General features: G+C 38.4%; 1 protein-coding gene across 2 annotated transcripts in view; it reads left to right on the top strand.

Moving 5' to 3' along the window:
* The window catches only part of LOC307157368 (uncharacterized protein), a 38,567-nt gene extending 21,940 nt beyond the window's left edge, over positions 1-16,627 (top strand). Inside the window, exons 1-2 of one of the 2 annotated variants that reach the window (XM_079869264.1) lie at positions 8,350-8,665; positions 14,272-16,627. In XM_079869264.1, coding sequence (XP_079725390.1) covers positions 14,277-15,428 — 1,152 coding nt within the window. In that variant the 5' untranslated portion in view covers positions 8,350-8,665; positions 14,272-14,276 and the 3' untranslated portion in view covers positions 15,429-16,627. Of the gene's footprint in view, positions 1-8,349; positions 8,666-14,271 lie in introns of those variants that run through there. The other variant, XM_079869263.1, reaches the window with a different exon arrangement.
* The last annotated feature ends 1,376 nt before the right edge of the window (positions 16,628-18,003 follow it).

The following is an 18,003-nucleotide window of genomic DNA, read 5'->3' as shown; positions in this document are numbered from 1 at the left end:
GACCGGAGGAACCTTTTCACAGTTCCTAGAACTATTGGCTAAAGTACCGGATGTCGGCGTGTTCGCACCGCAGGAACTAGGGACGATTTTAGTTCTAGGAACTCCATTTGGAGGAACTAATTTAGGTCCTACTTCAGAGTAGGGTCTAAACCAGCACTATAGGAACTACCCGTGACGTTAGTGTACGCTGATTGACCGAACGCACGCGGAACACCAGCACCCGCCATTTTTAAAACAGCGAGAATGTAAACACACAGATTATAGCCAATACAGATATTATTTACTCCATAAACTAACTATACAAACATGGAAAACAGTGATAGATGGGTCTCTAAACCTTTATGCTGAAGAGAAAATCCAACGCAACTTTGAGGGGACCAAGCCAAACATGATTAACGTTATGTTTATCTGCCCAGCTAGCAACACTGGACATCAACCACACGACATAGGCTAATAACCTTTTTTTCATATACTGTCTACTTTCTATAACAGTTATATCTAATAACATATTAAACAGTACTGTTAGACAGATCGCTAACTAATAAACACAGAGAATGCTAGCATTATTTGCTCTGGCGTTCTCTGCGCTGCCAAAATAAAGGTCCGTCGCGCCGTCAAAATAAAAGTCACCGTGCTTGTGTCACTCCCTTACCCCTCCTACCAGTTCCTATGGCCACTTGGCCAGTGCGAACGCAAACAGCAAAACAGAGTTTGGGGGAGAGTAGTTCTTAGAACTGTTTAGAAGTGGACAGTTCCTAGAACTAAGTTCCTGTAACTACTTGGTCGGAAAGCGGCTATTATGTTACAATGACTGTGAGATCACAAAATTTGGTTTAAATGTGTTACTACGGGGACATCGAAATTTAAAGGAAAAAAAAAATCCCTGGTGAGGCACAAGGGTTAGGACTGTTACATGCAAAAGTCATACAACCACTCACTAAATTCTGACCTTAAACATGTATGTATCTTTTGAGAGTAATCATCCGCATCCCCCCAACTGTGTAGTCAGCCAATGGATATGGATCTGTCAGTTCGTTTGGGCCAAGAAGTTCCACCTCCTTCGTATGACACATTTTCAGTTCATAGGCTCTGTAATGTTCCCTGTACCACGCACTCAGCTTTCTGACAATAAAAAGCATCTTATCCTTGACAACAATCATCTGGATTATTTCAGTAAATTCTGGCAGCCCTGCCAATGAGCCATGTGCAAGTATCATTCCATTCCTGTAGTTAAGGCCACTATACGTTGCATTTTTAGCCAAGCACACATAATCCAAGTCTGGGTGCCTCTGTTTAATAGCAAATGCAATGTCGTCTTTCAAAACGTCTATGGGAAGAGTTGAAACATTTGCTACCTCCAGGGGGGATTTAGGAAAGTTGCACATGTAAAGGTGATGTGCCATGAGAAACTGATGTCTTTCTGCTAAGGACAGGAGCACATTTTAGAAGCACGTTGTATGGCGCTCAACTCTTTTGAAGAAGCTGTGCTTCGCTTCGAAACGCATGGTTGTAGCGCAAAGTAGATGATCGGTTTGCATGTAATTAAAATCACTCAACCTCATCTCGTGATCAAACCCCCTTTCCGCTGTAGGACTTGATTAAATTACTGCAATCCACAAACACCCTCTATTGTCTGACGACTCCGACGTTTGGGACGTGCAAGACCGTGTGGCGCCTACCATTCGGAGTAAATCATTAAGGGCCAATCTAAAGGACACTGATCTCCTGTTTTTGAATCAACAAAACCTTCTGTTAGTACTCCCCAGAGAAATCCGCTGACCAGCAAGGCGCCATCGCAGAATATATTGAAGAATCATGTAACTCTGTGTTATTAACTGCCAAAACCACGATTCGTGGTATCATTGTGTTAAGAAAAAACCCAAGGTGCTGAATTCTTAATTCAATGTATAAAATTATGCATTGTTCCATGTATACCAGGTTATAAATTTTTTATACCCAAAGTTAGAAATCCCGTACCAGCTCTAGAGGGCGTGTACTTAGTAGAACAAAGAAAGTCTGGCGCCACACCCATTCGCCACGCGATTGGAGTAGGTACGTGAGAAGGCGTGGTTTTAGCTCCTTCAAAACAAGGCGCCATATCTCTCGAACTTTGCAGTTTTCCGCCACGAGAGAGAGACACGCCTTCTTCCTGCCTTATTCCAAGAAACCTCCGGTTACTTCTTTTACTTTCGTCTCAAGTTTTTCTTTTTATAGTCTACCTCAGTTTGATAATTTTCTTGCAACCAACGATACCAACTTAAGCTTAAAAATCATCTTTGGCTAAGTTTAACGAACGCTCCGAGTTACCACCACAACAAAGACGAAGCTGCTGACCACGTGTTCCTGGCGCCTTTGTTGCACGACGCATACACAAGAGGGCATCACTGAGCAAGTACTGTTTTCTTGAATTTGTAATCCAACGAAATGCTGTTTTAAGTGGTCAAATAATTACTAGAAATTCTAGTCTAGTCTAGAAAGTCTTGTTGAGCACTAAGGTTTTAAACTGTTTTGCCTTTCTTACTTGTCTGACTCTCACACACACACTTACACTCACACATCCACACGTGTTCCTGAACACACACACACACACACGCACGTTTTCTCAAACTCACACACACATACACACGCGCGCTCCTAAGCCCGCACGCACCCTCACTCCTTTTTACCCACACACACACCCAACCAATCCTCTAACACTCTCTCTCCCCTTTTCTCCTTCTCTCCTCTCTATATCTCTCTCATAAGTTTAATGTTTTGTTTTATTTGATTTTATTTGCGATCGCTATATTGTTTGTTTGTTATGCATATTTACTCCTGCGTTGATTTGAAATAATACATGTAATCTTAGTTGTTCGATTAAAACCTATAATCTGTGTGAATTGAATCTGTCTCATATTGTGCCATTCTTGAAATCCCTGAAGGTGTATTGCCTACCAAGCTCTACCAACATTTTACTATTAAAACATCTAAGTTGTCTAAACACGCAAATAATCAATTCTTTGTGGCCACAGGAAAGGGTTATTTGTCAGTGTTAAAGACAACCGGGTTTTGTTCAAACATTGTGCATCCGATCTGCCGGACGGATTGTGCGTACAATAAATGAACTTAAACTCCTATCGAAATTCCCCTAATTAAACTATAATTCTCCCTACCTATATCAGTGATTACTACGAGAAATCGTGTAATTGATGATATAAGTTGAGGTTTTGACCTATTCCCTATTTGGTACAATTTAATTTGTGTAAACGACATATGCATATTCATCTCATGAATAAGACCTCTCATTTGAGCTAATAAATTCCCTAACTAGAGGCATTGTTGTTACATGGTCCATAGTGCAACTAACGGTCCAAATTCACAGATTAACATAGGATAATGCTCCAGGAAATGGTGTTTAGGCAGAAGATTTGTCTCCGGGAAAGGCTCTTTAAATCTAACTCTGTGCTCAGAGATCTTAAAGTTCAAATATCCAATTGATTCTTTAGTTTGAACTGGAGAAACAACAAGCTCCACAATGTCCTTCAAGTCAGCAAGGAGATGCCAGGCTGGTTCATCACTGGGAACTTTCTGTCCAAGTAGTAGTGGAAGAAATCTTATTAAACTCCAGTTTTCATGTGCGTTTCCACCAATTGTTCTCCTGGATGAATAGGTCAGTGGAACAGGATGGGGGCGATTTGTTTTATCAGTCCATTTAAAGGGAAAATCTTCTATTGCCTTGTTCAAAGTGTCCAAAGTAAAATACTTTTTGGAAATTAATGCAGTCAGACAGAGAGATATTTCAACAGGAACTATTCCCTCAAATAAATCATGGGCAATGTCTGGAGGAAAACCAGTAGTAACATTGAAATGGCAAAGTTTTTCTGACAAAACACATTTCCTCGTAACACCATAACAGTTGGCCAAAGAATTTTCCTCAAGGATTTTAAGATGACTTGTGTGAATCTCTTCAGTTCTCTGTGAGAAATCTCCAGCTCCAACGTCCTTGGTCTGAAAATCTAACCTATCTGCCGTGCAAAATCTGCAAACATATCTGCCAGAAAAACTTTCTACAAAACCAGCAATACTGTGTGCTCCAAGGTTATCGGCAACAACACACTGCACTGTGCCCTTCAAAGTTTTCCCCAACTTACTCACAAAAACCCCATTTTGTTCTAAAGTTATGAGATCACTAGTCAAAGGCTCTAAAACTTTGTCATAACCATAAACCTTGGCATCATTGCTATTGATCAATGCAGCCAAATGGATGGAGGACAACAATGACTGAAAACCAGGTGGCTGATTGCCTAAAATCCAATACAAGGCACATATTTTGTGTTTTTTACGTGATGTACCAAGGGGATTACATATTTCAAAATCGTCAACGTACAAAATCAAAGAAATTGCACACTCTTTTGAGAGAATAGCATTTCTTTTAAAGAGAAGTCCATCCCAAAATGATCTGTATACCTGCCTATCACTATCCCCTGGTTGATGTTTTTCTTTCAAATTTGTAGCCTTATTTAGTATAGGTTCACAATTTAGAAGTTGCTGCAAAGATTTTAGTAAAGGCAAATACTGAATAGACTTTCCATTCTTTCGGTCTAATACATATTCAACTGGTTTCACAACACTGAAGTTTTTTCTATAGTATGTCTTCCGTTTCCAAGTGTTTGACAGTGGACCATGGTTTCCTATTGCAGCTTGAATGGGATTTGAAGTGCAAAGTACAGTGGCCAACTCTTTCACAACTGATTCATCAATCTGGCAATTATGATCCTTTAAGAAGTGGATTATAGTATTTTGGGTGGCCGGCACAGAGACAGTACCAATTAAATCTTGCAACTCTTCAAGTTGTTCATTCACAGCTGCACTTGAAACCACCAGAAACGCATTTTCTAACTTAAGTAAGACTGAGGCTAATTTAAGTTCAGTAACATTTGTCAAATCCGTTGATTCTTCATCAGGAAGTTCTTCAGATAGTAAATCATCTGACAGCTCAGTATTGCCTCTTACAAATGATTCTACAACAGCAGGACGATCAACGGGTCCATCAACAATTCCAGGCTTTAAATCATTAATAGTATTGGGGGTATGTTTTTTCCATTTGTGAGTATTGAAAGCTCCATATAGATTGGTTTTGTATGATCAATCAGCAAACATACAACTGACAGATTCATGATTTTTCAAATGTTTCCCAATGTGTCGAAAATAGTCCGTCTCAGTAGAAAGTAGATTGTTGTCGCAAATGTGGCACTTGAAGAATTGTGAAAAGCTATCTTTCTGTGAGGATTGTTGAGCAGGATGGTATTTGCTTAGATGGGTCAGTAGAGCTTTCCATGTCTTGCATGTGCATGTGCAATTATTATAAGTACAGGGGTAAGCACGGCCCTGTCCATAATGCCGATGATCAAGTTTATAGTGTTTCAAAAGTTCAGATCTTCTAGAATATGAATTGTCAGTCTTTACATTTCCACATGTACGGATAACTGAAGAACATGGGTTCTCCCATGGCGCCTAATTATGCCAACCTGTTTATGGGTAAATTTGAACATGATTTTATTTATAACCACAATCCTTTTAAACAATATCTGAAAGTGTGGTACAGATACATAGATGACATATTTCTTGTGTGGTTGGGCTCAAAAGAAGAACTGATTGCTTTTAATAGTTATGTAAATACCAGATTGTCCTCTATCAAATTCACATTGACTTATGATGTTAAGGTTCTCCCGTTTTTGGATGTTTTAGTGAGGAAGGTAGATAACACGTTACACACTGAAATTTATCGAAAAGAAACGGATCGCAACTCCTTTCTGCACTACCAGAGTTTCCATCCACCCTCTCTCAAACGTAGTCTTCCTTATAGCCAACTGTTGAGAGTGCGCCGTATTTGTAATGAGGATGAGGTTTTTGAGCGACAAGCGGGGGAACTGTGTCAAAGATTCCTTGACAGGGGTTATACAGGTAACTTGGTGCATGATTGTCTAGAGCGCGCGCGCGTAGTATCCAGCGTGCTGATTTGATGACCAAACGTATCGATCAGAATAGCTCTAACAACGCAGTTACATTTGTATCCACTTATGGTCAGATTTCAAATAGAGTAAAGAACATTGTGCATCGTCACTGGCACATTTTAAGCAGCGACCCGGACATCGGTCACACTTTTCAGGATCTGCCGCGTAGTTGCTATAAACGAGCACCCAGCCTGAGAGACCGGTTAGTGCGATCGCACCTCTCGGCACCTACCCAGTCGTTTTTCCTTTTTAAAATTCCACACGGCAATTTCAAGTGTTTGAACTGTGTGGCATGTAATTTTATGCTCACAGAAAATTCATTTACACATCCAAAAACGGGTAGGACATACAAAGTAAAGGGCAGAATCACATGTTTATCCACTTTTATTGTATATTTACTGACGTGCCCTTGTGGGCTGCTTTATGTGGGGAAAACCAAGCGACAGTTAAAAACTCGAATTTTTGAGCACAAATGCGCGATTAGGAAGAACGATGACAAATCTTCAGTCGCAAGGCATTTTAACACCGCGGGACATGATGTAAATATGCTCAAATTCATGGGTTTAGAGGTGGTTAATCGGTCTCCAAGAGGGGGAGACCGTGAGAACCGCCTCTTGCAACGAGAGGCTTGGTATATTTTTTATTTAAACACATGTATCCCGAATGGGATGAATGAAGATTTGTCACTAGGCTGTTTTTTATGAATGGAACACACAAATGTGTATTGCATGTTCAAATTTTTTTTATTGTTTGCATGACAACCATTGTCTTTCATTAATGGATTGTTTGAAATAAGTGATATTATTGACTTGATACCACTGTAACATTATTGGCTTGTGGTAATATGGGTGTGGTAATGGGTGTGGGCATATAAGATTGATTGATTACAATTTATTGGTTATTGATTTATTGGTTACTTTGTTGCACACTGAGGAAGGCATGCGCCGAAACGCGTCTGTGCAAATAAAGATAAAAACTTATTTAAGCATAGTGCGGCCTCTCTTCCACTTTACGGATAACTGAAGAAACATGAGATAGAAAAGATACCTTTAGGCAACTGAGCAGACCACATCTAGTTTTACTTAGTAGATCTGGTAGACAACTTCCCAGATGAGAGAAAATACTACACTTTAGGATGTAGGATGACTAATTATCACAAATACCCTCATGACATTGTAAATAGAACTTACCACAAGCAATGATCACTGCCAGGAGGTTCCAAATAAGTTGCACAGCAGGAACACAACTGATTGGTGGCTGCTTCCCTGAAGTTGAAACAGAAAACATGATTAAGTTTTAGCTGTTAGCCATCAAAGTGTGTTAACTACTAACATCATGCACAAATTAAGAATACCCAACATTTAACATAAATAGATATATGCTTTATTTTATGATTTTAGGAAAGCTGGCTAACATTTTGGTACATTTTCTACCACATGTAAATGCTGTTAACAGTGTAGCAAACTAACATTACCAGTAAATACAGATAAATACTGAACACAAGATAATTTGGAGTGTAAATAAAAGATCACATTTGACCTTATGCTATTGACAGCAGAAGTAACCATCAGTCAAGTTTGAACCTGGGGATTAACTACCACATTCCAAGTGTCAAAAATGAAAAAAAAAACGAAAAAAACTATCTAGCATGTATGTCATGGTTGGTACTAATTGATGCCTAATGTCGTTTAGTTTCATATAATACTGATATCTTCACTAGCTAGCTTTAAAACAGAGCCCACAGAGCTCTTAAAAGACAGTAATCTCGGCAAATAAACATTTTATAGGCTCTTCGCGCCACTGTTAACTGTTAAAAACACTCAGCCGAACAAATGCATTTGAATTCACGAACATAACATTAGCTGTAACGTTAACTAACTTAAGTTACACGTGACGTGGTAACTTTAGCTAACGTCAATGCCACCACAAAATGCATTTAGAAATGATAGTTTGCATTTATTAGCCAGTTAGCTAGCGACCTGTGATAGCATTACTCACCCACGAGTCACGACCAGAGAGCGGTTAACGTAATGTAACCTAACGTTAACGTTATAGTTTGAATGAAAAAATGCTAACGTTACTAGTGCTATCTTATAATTTACATGCTATCAAGCATGAGTGATGAAATTACGGCCAGCGTCAAGGCCAGTCGGGTATACTTGGAAAAAAAACGTTAACGGTAGACAAAGTTTATTGTTTTTACCTTACCAGTATCACTCGCAGTTCTTCTGTGTTGCAGACTGGCTCTGGAGGGGTCTGTTGAAGTGTACCGTCACGGCCGCCGCTCACTTATGTGTGTGTTCTTCAGGTCACAGACAGTTCAACTGTGACAGACTTTTTTTTTTTTTATCCTCAGGTCAGGTCAAAGAGCGGGATCTCCAACTCAACAATGCGCATGTGCAAATCATGCTTAATCTAATAAAAATGCTCTGATCAAATGAATAAATTCAGTTTAATGTCCCGCTGCCAATTTATATTGTATCGTTTCGCTGGATAAGACCCTTATTTCTCGACTGGGATTGTGTCGAGCATTTGAAGCTGCATTGAGACGGACATTTGAACCTTCTATGAACATTTGAATAGCTGGTTGCCATTGAAGTCCATTAAATGGAGAAAAATCCTGGAATCTTTTCCTCAAAAACCTGACTGAAGATATCTTGGATGACATGGGGGTGAGTAAATTATCAGGACATTTTTTTTTTAAAGTGAAATAATCCTTTAAACCGATTTGGCTTATCACGATTTTGAAATCGCAAATCGATTTTTTTTTTTTTTTTGCACAGCTTGTCGTTGATGTACGGCTTTGTAAACGCTGCTCCATCTGAAAGCACTGTGAGTTTTAATCGTGCATTTGAAAAAGCAACACGCGTCCAACATCTTTCCAAACATGATAAGCATTTATTAACCTCTTGTCCAACAAAAGACAACATTTAATCACATGCTTTTACTCCAAACTCACTTGATAACTTCAGTTGAGCATCCTTCTGTGAGATGATGTGGCTTCTTATTCAGAATACAAGCAGTTGAGTGTTCATTAGTCATGTTTGATCAATCAAAGTGTTTCAATCTTCTGTTTATTTAGCTACACCAATAGGGATTTCCTGGAATGATGTGCGTTATCGTACTAATGCGACTGGGCATATTTGGCGTGTCTGCAAGGCATTGTGGACCTTTAAAGGTACAGTTCAGAGGTCTTCATGGAGGACCCAGGAACCGACCTGGGACCCGTACGGGTTGAGGGTCTATATTTTAAATGGTCAGCCGGGTCCGAGTCGGGTATTACCCTATGTATTACTTCAGGTCCTGGGTTTGTTTAACATTGTGTGTAATATCCGAGTCGATCGGAGAACACACTGCTGTGATCAGAGTCAGTCAGCGTTGTGCGTGTGTTTTAACACAATGATTTTACCAATTGACAATTGGCTCTTTTATTTAGAAGGCGGGACTTAATCCGCCATACCGCACATTGCACTTTCTTTCACCCATTTTTATAATAATATTATAAATTAACTCTATCGTTATATCAAAAATTTTTGGGCAGACTCTGGTCTGAGAGCACAGAGATGATAGCAAATGCTAACGTCACTGTCCATGACACTGAACGAGCAATCATTAATGTAACGTATTTCTGACAGTGTAGACTCCCTTTAGGGAGAAATAATAATAAAAAGAAAACCAACAGATGCAGTTGGGGGTAAACAGTCGAATCTTATTTTGTGAGTTTGACTCGAGATACCAAAAAATGCAAAACTGAAAAGTCGCATTTGTCGTTCATCAACGTGACCGCAAGTGGACTTTTGAAGCTGGAATATTGACTGGATTAAGCAAGCTCTTTCAATTGGCAAGGGAGGGATAACATAAATAGAACTTTCTTGGCTAGGAGGCTTGTATGATCACAGTCAGGTACAAGGGAGAAGGCTACTAACATTAGGTAAGCCAAAAAGTTTTATTTTCGCAACTTGTTAATAGCAATTTGATGTGGAAGATGTTCCGATTGGGTCCAGTCGGGTCTGTGACTTCCCGACCAGGTTCTGGTCCAACTTTCAAATAATAAAAGAGTCTGGGTCGGTTCCGGTGTAACACATTTACAGGTCTCTTTGGGTTCAATACAAATTTTTGGATAGAATACATCAATTGTAGTATCAATACAGTTAGTTACAAGGCAGTGCCAGCCAACACAGTATCTTTTTGTAATTTATTCAGATATATAGTTCTATATTTATTACTCTGCCAGTAGTTTGGGTACCTGATCCAATCAGTTTTTTATATATATATATATATATATATATATATATATATATATATATATATATATATATATATATATATATATATAACTGTATACAAAAGAAAAACTTGAGGATGCTACATTTTACTCCAGAAGTACTCTCATTCCCAATGTGTTTTTTTTTATTTATTTATGTGATTTATTTTATTTTTATTCCAAACATTACTTTTTTCATTCTTTATACGAAAGGTATCTCTATTTATTCAATAAATCTTAAGATTTCCCTACTTTTCTTAAAATATCGTAATCTCTAAACTAGGTCTGGTCTTAGTGGGAGAATGTAGTCTATCCATTTTCCCCATAGCTTAATAAATTTCTCGGATTGAAGCCGAAGATTCATTGTTAATCTCCATCGTGTAAATTTCGTTCACAATTCCCAGCCAATCGTTAATTTCTGGTGTTTCAGGTTGCAACCATTTTCTGGTTATAGCTTTTTTGCAAGCTATCAACAGAATTCTTATTAAATATTTATCAGATTTGTCTTCTGATTTAAGACCAAAGTATAGAGTTGAAAAACTAAATTGGATGGGTTCCATAAATATATTCTCTAAACTCTTATGAATTTCTTGCCAAAATTTCTGAACTTTAGAGCACTCCCAGAATATATGGCTATGATTGGCTTCATTTGAGCCGCACATTCTCCAACAGGTTGCATTTCTGCTTCGATATATTTTCTGCTTAGGGGTGAGGAAAAATCTAGTGATATTTTTCCAACCAAATTCTCTCCAGGATGAGTGTGTTGTCTTCCACTGTGATTTAAGGATACTTTCCCAATCTTCCTCTAGGATTTCCAGATTTCCTTTCATTTCCCATTTATTTTTAATATATTGGGTATTTTCTAATTTTCTGTCTTGTAGACTTTTATACAATTTTGTAATTATTTTTGTCATGTCACCCGTTTTATATATTGAAATAAACATTGTAAAAATACTGTTTTCCTTGTCATTATATTCCCTTGCAATATTATACATTTTGTCTTATTTGTAAGTACCTATGAAAATCCTTATTACATAACAAGTGTTCACATTTGAGTGTCTCAAAATCCAACACTTGCCCTTTACGTAATAACGTACAGTATGCTGTGAGGCCTCGTTTAGTCCAAGCTTTAAAGCTGTCGTCTATTAGCCTGACGTCGTCATACTCAGATTCTAGTCAGAATGTGAGTCTGATACTGGTCCATTGAGCTTTGATTATAGGGCGTGTTTCAACCGAACCAGGAAAGAAAATGCCTCTGCACTCAATTGGATAGACCTACAACCAATCAGAGCAACGGAGTAAGTTTTCATTCATGTTTCCGATCGACAAATGCCTTGATCGCGGTTCTCTTTTCCTCTTTTAAAATTAATGCGCTGTCGATATCTTCTATAATAGACGCGATGGCGGAATTTACACATGATGTTTCATAAACATAGTTCGGCAGGAGCACGTTCACATAATCAATCCAATCAACTTGTCATCAAACACAATGTCTACACTATCAGCATGAGAGGAAGCATATTATTCACTCTGTCAACTCACCTAACATTCCTTGACAGTTTTCAGCATCCCTCCACTCACTCTCAGCTTGTCCTTCCACAGCCAGGAATACGGGGGGGGAGTAGCCTACTTTGGGTTCGGGCCGAATACCGAGCCCGAGCCCGAGCCTGATCCTCAGACAGCACGCCAAATATGGATTTATTCTATCTGACTTATTTGTAAGCGTGAACTCGTGAAATCTCAATTCTCCAGCGGCAGTCATTTGTATTCAACCCAAGCGCTCGTTGATGACGTGGATGATTACGTTACCGTTGCTCATCTGTCCATCATCGTATAAAGCCCGCCCCTGACAATTTGATTGGTCCGAACAATTTTTGTTCGGGCATAATAGCTCCTCAACGGATCGAGTCCAGACCGAACTTCCCGACCTAAAAATTTGGTGGGCGGGGCTAAGTTCGGCTGGCATCCAGGCTAGTCGTCTATAGTATTTGGTGCAAAAGTTGAGTCATAAGCGGGCCATCTCAAGATTGATACAAAGTCTATCAAATTTTTTTTTTTTATTGTATCTTGCCAAATCTTTAATAAGTTAGTTGTCCACGGATTGAGTTCCTGTGTATACATTTTAGTCAAGTGTTCATATGCCATTATAGCTTGAATTGGAGGTCTTTTAAGGTTTTCATTTTCTATTTCGTTCCATCTGGCTTTAAAATATGGATTACATAGACATAATAAAGGTCGTAATTGGGCTGCACGATAAATACTCCTCTAAACATGGCAAGCCAAAGGCACCTTTTTCTTTCTGCAGTTGTAGTGTCTTAAATTTTATTCTTGGTTTTTTCCCTTGCAATATAAATCGTGATATCAATCTATCCCATTCAATAAAGTTTTGTTTACTTATCTCTATCGGAAGTGTTTGGAAAAGATACAAAAATCGTGGGAGTATATTCATCTTAATTGATTCAATTCTACCATATAATCCTAGATATGGTAGAAGATTCCATCTAGCCAAATCTGATTTAATTGTAGAATACAGTGGTTTGTAATTTACATCAAATAGTCGTGTGATATCTTTGGGTATTTGAACCACTAAATATTTCAAATACTCCTCTCCCCATTTAAACTTAAATTTTCCCTTCAAATAACTAGATGGTTGGCAATTAAAAGTTAAGACCTAGGTTTTTTGTACATTTAATTTATAGCCTGATAAATCTCCAAACACAACTAATGTTTCCATCAAGACTTCTAATGATTCGTTTGGTTGTCCTAAATAAACTAATATATCATCTGCGAAAAGTGATAATTTCTGTTCTTCTCCATTTATGTCTATTCCCTTAATATTTGTATTTTGTTTTATATATTGGCTTAATGGTTCTAAAAATAAAGCAAACAAAAGAGGGGAACATGGACATCCTTGCCTACATGATCTTTCTAAGGTAAACGCTTGTGAAAGATTTCCATTTACTTTAATTCTTGCTGTTGGTTTATTGTATAGTGCCTGGAAGGCTTTAATAATAATGGTGTGAAAGCCAAACTTTTCTAATACCTTATAGAGATATGCCATCTAACTGTATCAAACGCCTTTTCTGCATCTAATCCCAGAAACATAGAATTTATCTTGTGATGCTGTATATGCCATAGGATGTGTAATGTACGTCTAATGCTATCTTGTGTCTGTCTTTGACGAATAAACCCTGTTTGGTCTAATTGAATAAGGTTAGGCAATATAGTCTCCAGTCTTTTAGCCAAAATCGATGTGTATATTTTATAATCAATGTTTAAAACCGAAATTGGACGATAATTTTTACACTCTAATTTATCTTTTGCGTCTTTAGGAATACTTGTTATTGTAGCTTCCCTCCAGGAAGGGGGAATCTCCCCCTTTTGGAGAGCCCAGTTGCACGCAGTTTGAAGTCTTGGGACTATCTGTTCTCGAAAACTTTTGTACCATTCCGATGTGTATCCAGATGTGTATCCATCTGTCCCCAGGCTTTTGTTAGCTTTTAGTCTTGTTATCGATTTATTTATTTCCATTTCTGTAATTTCTTTTGTTAAACTAGCATTCTGCTCTTCAGTAACTTCTGGCAGATTTAGAGAATTAAGGAAATTTTCTATATGCTGTTCATTTTGCATTGTTGGTTGTGAGTATAAAGTTCTATAATAAATTTCAAAACTCTGCTGTATTCCTTTCAATTTATAATGTATGACCTTGGTTTGAGGGTTTCGTGTATCACTTGTTTGACAATTCAAGTGTTGCAGTCTCTACTAATGAGCTGATGAGTGAGAAATAAAAAATGTGCAGTGCTGGGGATCCTCCTGGAGAGGCTTGAGCTGCACTGAATTAGATTTTTTTTTTCTTTTTTTTTTTCGGGGAGTTAAGGGGCTTCTCCAAAATGGGAAAATTGGGTGCTGCCCCAAAAAAACATTGAGAACAATTGGTCTGAATGTTTTGATGTCTGCTGCTGTGTGGCATTAACATGTGCTTAAAATTGTATTTATCTTTTTTTTCCACCTTAGACCTGATGCCACTGAAAGAGGAGAGTCAAGAACTGAGTGATGTAAAGGAAGAGAAATGTCATGATTTTATAACTGGAGACAATTTTTTTAGTTGCTCCCAGACTGAAAAGGCGTCCTCACAAAAAAGAGTTCAAAAGACTGGAACTAGAAGTCATTTCACCTGCCCTCAGTGTGGAAAGAGTTTCAGTCATCATGGAAACCTTAAAGTCCACATGAGAATACACAATGGAGAGAAGCCTTTCACCTGCCAACAGTGTGGAAAAGGTTTCACTGAAAAAGGAAACCTTAAAAAACACATGCAAATTCACACTGGAGAGAAGCCTTACACATGCCCTCAGTGTAAAAAGAGTTTCACTGGAAAAGGAAGTCTTAAAATCCACATGAGAGTTCACTCTGGAGAGAGTCCTTACACCTGCCAACAGTGTGGAAAGAGTTTTACACATAAAGCAACAATTAAAGTCCACATGAGAATTCACACTGGAGAGAAGCCTTACGTATGCTCTCAGTGTGGAAAGAGTTTTACACATCAAGGATCCCTTAATGACCACATGAGAATTCACACTGGAGAGAAGCCTTTTGCATGTGATCATTGTGGAAAGAGGTTCAGACGTAAAGTAAACCTTGATTGCCACATGAGGATTCACTCAAGAGAGGATTGTTTTATATGTCATCAATGTGGAAGGAGTTTCACAGAGAGCAATCACCTTAAGATGCATGTAATAACTCACGTTGGAGAGAAGCCTTGTGTCATGTGTCATCACTGTGGAAAGACTTGCTCAAGCAAAGCAATCCTCAAGGTTCACATGAGAGTTCACACTGGAGAAAAGCCTTTCACCTGCCCTCAGTGTGGAATGAGTTTCACAGTTGAAGGAAACCTAAAGACTCACATGAGAGTTCACACAGGAGAGAAGCCTTTCACTTGCCCTCTGTGTGGAAAGAGTTTTACAGTTAAAGCAAACCTAAAGACTCACATGAGGCTTCACACTGGAGAGAAGCCTTTCACATGTCTTCAGTGTGAGAAGAGTTTCACTTATCACACAGAGCTGAAACGTCACTTGCAAAATCATACTTTTGAAAATTGCAGTGTTGCTCAGTGTGATGAGATTGGAAAAAAAAAAAAAGAACAATTTAAAAAATCACCTGCAGATTCAATCTAGAGGGAGTCCACTTGTAATAATATTGTGTAAATATTTTGTCATCACACTCACAAATAACAAGTCAGTCGGGTGAGACCTTATTTGTGTGTGTTTTTTTTTTTTTTGTGAATAGTTTTAGTTTACTTGGCTCTGCAACTTTAAATGCCAGAAAATATGTATCTGATATTTATTTATATTGAATGGTGGCACACACTTCCACCTTGCTGTCAAATGGCACAATGTAATGAAAAGTATAAATAAAATGGCATAAACTGGCATATTATTTGATTCATCTTTAGAGAATGAATGCACAAATGTTTTCAATCTGGATATGAATATGGCTACTATTGGGGCTCATCTGATGATATCTGGAAGCTCTTTCTAGCTGTGGTTTGTCTATTAACTAAACATCTATCTTTCTACATGGGCAAGAATAAGTTTGTGAACACTTTGAAAACATCTAGTTATCTTCATTTATTACTCCAAATGTGACCTGATCTTGATTTAACTCACTATTATAGACAACGACAATCTGCCTACACTAATAACACAATCATTTGTACAAATACAGTAAGTAATCATTCACAGTTCAGGGTGGAGAAAGTAAGTGAACCCTTGCTTGAATTTATTAAAGGTCCTTTTTGTAGATCCTCGTTTAGCACCATTTTTGGAACAATCCATCCCCACAAACTTGTTTATGTTTATCATTATTTATGTTATGCAACAGTACATTGATCATGTACATTGATCAGCCACAACATTAAAACCGCTCACAGGAAAAGTGAATAACATTGATTATACTATAATTACAATGGCTCCTGTCAAGGGGTGGGATATATTAGGCAACAAGTGAACAGTCAGTTCTTGAATTGTATTTCACGTTTTCACACTTGCATATACATACATATGCATATTTTGTATGCTGTCCGAGGAGGCTCTGAGCTTCTCAACATGAGCTTCTCAAACTTGTGAAGAACTATCTGCGATCGACAATGGCTACGTTTATATGCAACCAAATAATCCATAAAGCCTTCATTTAAACACCTTAATCGATCTGATTGAGCTTGATCTGAATGAAATTTCGATCGGATTGAAAGGAGTGGTTTATTCCTTTTTCTAATCTGATCGAGGGGACATGTAAACACTTGATCGGATTGAAAACCGAAACTGAAATGACTGCGCATGCGCAATGACATACAAATAGCGTAATGGCGTATGACACCCGGAACAAGCTTTTCTTCCTGTTGAATAAAGTGTCACATGAGTCAAATGAGTGTCCAGTCATTCTAAAATTCTCCTTTCACTTCTGTCACCAAATCTGTTGCAAATTAGAATACTCCAAGATAATTAATGAGTTTGAATCAGCCAAAGCAATAAAGGTCCTCTTTTAAATGGTGAGTCAATTGTATTAATTCATTACACCTGTCTTAAGTCAACAGTGTGTGATAAATTGCCATTTTTTTCCTCTTAAAAATTTGAACAAAGGGGGCGGCATATTCCTATTTTGCCCAGAGCACTGCATTGTCTTACCCTGGCCCTGTGTTACACCCCTTAGTGGCAAAAGTGTTCCCTGATGGCAGTGGCCTCCTTCAGCAGGATTAATGCATCCTGTTTTTAAAATAGGGAAATTAGTTTGGCTGTAATTTGTACAGCTATTTCAAAACGCAGCAGCTCGAGTTCTTACCAGAACCAGGAAATGCGACCATATTAGCCCGGTTCTGTCAAAACTGCATTGGCTCCCTATTAAACATCGCATCAATTTTAAAATATTGCTGATCACTTACAAAGCACTAAATGGTTTAGCTCCGCAGTACTTGAGCGAGCTCTTAACGCATTATAGTCCTTCACGTTTATTGCGATCTCAAAATTCCGGCCAGTTAATAATACCTAATATCAAAATCGACTGCTGGCGGTAGATCCTTCTCCTATTTAGCACCAAAACTTTGGAACAGTCTTCCTACCATTGTCCGGGAAGCAGACACACTCTGTCAGTTCAAAGCTAGACTAAATACACATCTCTTTGACCTAGCATTCACATAATACATTATAGACTTCTATAATTCAGTGTTAGGCTGCATAGATTAGGTCAGTTGGAACCGGGAACACTTCCCATAAATCCTGATGTACTCGTTACATCATAAGAAGAATGGCATCTACGCTAATTTTAGTGTCTTTGTTTATCCCGAGGTTTTCCCGCAGCCTGCCGGATCCAGGCCGTATCCAGATCTGATGAAGGACCTGCGCCTGGACCCGATGACAACGCAGTGCTGAAGTGCCAACTAGTCTCTCCCTATGGAGGATCCCTTTACCACTCTACAGATAAAGCGTCGTCGGGCTCAATTCGCGTATCTACCCCGAATTGATAAAATAAAATAAAATTCTGTATCAAAAATTATTAGGAAACACCAGTGCTTTGTTTAGGCTTGGTTTGTAGGGAATTCCAAACCTGCGCACATATATTCAAACGCACATAACTATAGAACCCATTCTTAATACGCATGTGACCGCCATCAGCGTTTCTGTGTTTCCACAGGTTCGCGTTTAAAGTCTGTGTAGAGAGAATGGCGTTGTCTTAGCGGCCCCTAATTTAATAACA

Source organism: Squalius cephalus (genome assembly GCF_949319135.1).
Source record: "Squalius cephalus genome assembly, chromosome: 4".
NCBI lineage: Eukaryota > Metazoa > Chordata > Actinopteri > Cypriniformes > Leuciscidae > Squalius > Squalius cephalus.
The sequence above is the reverse complement of the archived record's forward strand: the minus strand, read 5'-3'. Positions and strand labels throughout refer to the sequence as shown.